General features: G+C 66.7%; 1 protein-coding gene across 2 annotated transcripts in view; it reads right to left on the bottom strand.

Moving 5' to 3' along the window:
• Positions 1-1,786, bottom strand: part of LOC104837149 (protein FAM49A-like) — a 4,093-nt gene extending 2,307 nt beyond the window's left edge. The window contains exon 1 of one of the 2 annotated variants that reach the window (XM_010576070.1): positions 1,717-1,786. In XM_010576070.1, the coding sequence (XP_010574372.1) occupies positions 1,717-1,786 (70 nt within the window). Of the gene's footprint in view, positions 1-348; positions 422-1,716 lie in introns of those variants that run through there. The other variant, XM_010576069.1, reaches the window with a different exon arrangement.
• Between the last annotated feature and the right edge of the window lie 2,442 nt (positions 1,787-4,228).

Genomic DNA, 4,228 nt, shown 5'->3' with positions numbered 1-4,228 from the left:
GGGGGGGGGGGGGCAGGTAGGGGTGAGTCCTGGCTGCCCTGCGACCGTGATCCTGCTCACAGGGGTCCCCGAGCAGCCCCCAGCCCCGGGCTGGGCCCAACGGGCTGCAAACTGCCCCGGGGAAGAGGTGCGGAGCGATAGCCCCCGGCCATGGGTCTGCCCCGGTGGCCGCGGCCCCCCCCTCCCCGGGGAGACCCCCGGACGGCAAAGGTTTTGAGGGGGGGGGGGGGAGGACATCTGGGATGGGCGCGATGCGATGGGCGACGGGTACGAGAACTCAAAATGGTGTGGATGTGGAACTCAGAATAAGTACGAAACAAAAAAAAGAAAATAAAAATCCCATCTCACTTTCAAAGTCAAGGAAAAAATTAGGGCCTTGGTCAAGTTCGTTATAAGTCAACACTTTAAGAAGGTTCCCCATGTGAAACCTGCAAGAGAAGAAACAAGAGGAAAAAAGCATGATGGTGAGGTGGTGCTCGGGGAAGAGGTGCTGGGCTGAGGGCAGCGGCCGGCGGCAGCCGGAGCCCCTGTCCTCCCCCCCGCTGCTCCCCGGGGGCTCGAGGTGATCCCCCCAGCCGGCGGGTGACCCCACGGCGGCTCCCGGTCCCGGGCTGCAGCCTCTTCCCCCCCACCCCGATGGTGATGAGCGCTGGCGGATGGGGTGATGGAGAGGAAGGAGCGAAGGGAGGAGAGAGCCGCCGGGCTCCAGCGAGGAGGGTGAAGCGGTGAACGAGTCCCTGAAATCTTGGCTACAGGTATCCCCCCCCTGCCCGCCAAGCTGCGGAGCCAGCCCTGAAATTGGGGGGGTCCCAGGGAGCCCCCACAGTGCTGGGGTGGGGGGCTGCGGAGGGGGTTGGAGGTGAGCGAAGACTGTGCCGCCTCAAAGGACCCACCACGAGGAGCCAAGAAGGTCCCTGGCTGTGGGAGCGGGGTGGCTGCGTGACCCCAGCCCCAGCTATTTTGGGATGTGCCGCTGCCGGAGGTGGTGCGGCGAGCTGAGCGCGGCCTCTCCCCGCCGGGGCGAGCAGTTGCTGCTGCGCTATTTTTACCCCCCACCCTTGCTCTTGCTCTGAGCTGTGCCCTGGGAGGAAGGGGGGGGCCACAGGGCTGCAGCGGGTCTGGCATCTTGCCATGGCGGTCACCATCTCCCCCGTGTCAGCCTGGGAGGTCCAAGAGCCATGCTTTCCTCTCCCAGTTAGCCCAGGCCAGTGGGAAGCTGGGGCAGGTCCCCTGGACCAAACCGGGGGTCCCCAATCTCCATCCCTCAGGCGCAGGCTGCAACCACCGCGCCGCCCTTCCCGGCCAAGGCAGGCGGCACGGATCCTTCCCTCCTCCTTCCCCGGCATCCCTGGCCTCTGAGCTGTCCCTGCCGTGGCGGTGGCAGGGGATGTACCACATGGCCACCCGGTGCCATCGACTAACAGCAGTGGGGCACATCCCTGAGGTCCTCATGGGCTGGGTCCCACTGCCGGGACGTATCCTGTATCCCCACCACTCAGCTGGGGACGTCTCCCCACGCTTTCAGGGTCAGGGCATCTTTTGGGGTCCCGCTCCCCTGCCCCACTCAGCCCTTTGCGGGGTATGTCCGGGGCTGCCCCAAGGTGCCTGGGGACACGGGGCTGCTCGGGGACACCGTGCCTGTCCCCATCTTCTGGAGAGCAGCCGCGGTGGCGGCCCTGGTCCCCTCCCCGCGCCCGCCCTGCTTACGGGACTTACTTTCAAAATCCAGGAAAAAATGAGGACAGTTTTCTAAATCTTTGCCCAATACCTTTATCAGGTTGCCCATGGCCAGCAGACCTGAGCGAGAGAAACAGAACAGAGTGGAACAGCACCGGTGCCACCGGCCGGACACCCCGGCACACCCGAGCCCCCACCGCTGCTGCCGTGGCACCTACCTGCACCCATCCTGCCGGGCTCTGCACCCCACGGCCCCGCTGTCCCCAGCCCCAACCCTCCCCAGCCGAGGTGCACAGGTGCGAGCATCTGCCAAAACGCGGCGGCTCTCCCCCCGGCACTTCTGCCGCTGCCGTTTGCCGAGGCGGGGAGGGAAGCAGGGTGCGGGTTCGTGACCACCACGCTTCCTGTGGTCGCCCCTGGCCTCGCCGCCTCCCCCACGGCACCCCGGTTACTCTGCCCTGGCCCCTCCATGCTCGGCCAGGGGACGGGGGGGGGCTGCCCCAGGTGACCCCCACAGGGTCATGCCAGTTCCCCCAGGTGACGGGGCTGGGTATCCCCCACGGACAGGGGAAGACCCCAACTGGGATTTCTGCCCCACAGACCCGGTTTGGGGGTCTGGTGCCCATGCCAGAGCATCCCACCCACCCCACGGCCACAGCCCTGGGTTCTTACCTCGGTGCCCGGTGCAGCGGCGGCGGCAGCTATGGCAGGAGCAGAGGCTGTGCCACCCACCCGAATCACTTCATGGGCTGGTGGGGACCTGCGGGCAGGAGGGTGACAGGGTCAGTCCACCCCCCCACCGGGCACCCCTCTGCCCCGGGCACCCACCGGTGGGTGACCATGCGGGGAAGGACGGTGGGTATGCTGGCTCCCCCCACCCCTGCTCGCAGCCCTGCATGCTGCTGCCAGCCTTCACCTTATTTGCCTTGATTATTTTTTTATTGCCAGCAGCCGGTGTCATCAGGAGCTTGCCGGGCACCGGCTGAGCATCCCCTTCCCTCTGCACCCCTTGGGGGACCTGCCAGCAGCTCAGGGACAACCCCAGGGCTGAGCCATCTGTCCCCATCTTTCCTTGGAGAGGCCAAGACCCCCAGGGATGACTTTCCCGGTGCCGCTGCTTGGGTTTGCTCTTTTCCATGCGTTGCGTGAAGATCCGTTTATGCCGCTGATGAGCCGCAACCCAAATCCTGCAGACGCCGGGATGCTCCCCCCGGTTCCCCCGTCCCCCACGTTTCCTACAGGGATGTTGGGGGGGTCGGGCTTGACCCCACAGTGTTAGCAGGCTCTGGGAAGCAGCCGCGGGATTCAGCAGGTTGTAATTAAGCACTTGGGTTTAATTAACATGGCTGGGGAAGGGGAGAGGGAGAGCTGGAGGAGACAGGAGCAGTGGGGAGGGATGGGGCAGCTTCGTGCCTGGGATGGGGCTGCTGGCCCCCAGCCCAGCGCTGCCCGCTCAACCCCAGCGCAGCCCTTCGGCATCAACAGCGATGGCTCTGCCTTCCTCCTCCCGGGCCCAGAAAGCCGTGGCTTTACATGGGGGTTGCATGGGATGCAGCAGCCTGATGCCAAAATGCAAGCTGCTTTAGGGGAGCCAGGGCACCCAGGTTTCCTGCTGCACACCTCTGCCTCAGTTTCCCCACGCATGGTGGGTGCTTGTACCCTGCGGTGGGGCATAAAGCTGCCCAAGGCTGCCCTGGTGCAGTGACCCCAGGGTTCGTCTCGCTGGGTGCTGGGGTGTTTTGGAGGGATGCTGGGCTCTGCAGGAGGGTGCTGGGGGGGTCCTGGGGTGCCTGCGGGGTGGGAGATTCGCACCCGCTCTGCTCCAGCATTCGTGTACATGCTGTGATCGGCGTGCGGGCATCCTCGTGCCCGTGCCGTGGTTGTCCTTGACGGGAGGCTCGGGGCTGGGATTTGTCACCGCTGCCTGTGCCCAAGGAGAGGCACGGACGTGTCCCCATGGTCCCTGGCGTGGGGACACCCTGGCGTGAGGCCTGAGCCGTGGCATGGGGGTTCGGTGCTGGGTGGGAGGATGGCAATCGCTGCAGCGCCCCCCCGCCCCGGTCTGGAGGGGCAGTTCTGCTTGGGGCTCAGCCCCTGATTTGCACCATTTCCTTGGCCCCAGGTGGCTATGCCCCACGGTGGCCCTTGGCCCGGGGAGCCACGGCACGTCCCCGTCTCCCCTCCCGAGGTGGCTGTTGGGGAGGGCGAGGGGCTCCTTCCAGTGCAGGCTGCCCATTGCCATGTGGCTGAGCTGGGGGAACCGCACACCCCAAATCCACGGGGAAAGGCACCCCATCCCAGGACTGCTCACGCAGAGGGGTGCACTGCTGGGGGATGGCTGCCCTCGAGGGGTGCAATGCCGGAGGCAGCGGGTTCCCCGTCCCCAGCCACACCCGAGGTGGCCCCGGGTTTTTGTCCCTCCCTGCGGTGGCCTCCCCGCACCCCAGCCCCGCTCCGGCACCCACTCCTCTTCCTGCACTGCCACGTCTCCCCGCTTCCCCCCCCCCCCCCCCCACCCCCCCCCCCCCAGGCCCCCCCCCGGGGGCGCGCC

This window comes from Haliaeetus leucocephalus, unplaced genomic scaffold (genome assembly GCF_000737465.1).
Source record: "Haliaeetus leucocephalus isolate CR32 unplaced genomic scaffold, Haliaeetus_leucocephalus-4.0 Scaffold517, whole genome shotgun sequence".
NCBI lineage: Eukaryota > Metazoa > Chordata > Aves > Accipitriformes > Accipitridae > Haliaeetus > Haliaeetus leucocephalus.
The sequence above is the reverse complement of the archived record's forward strand: the minus strand, read 5'-3'. Positions and strand labels throughout refer to the sequence as shown.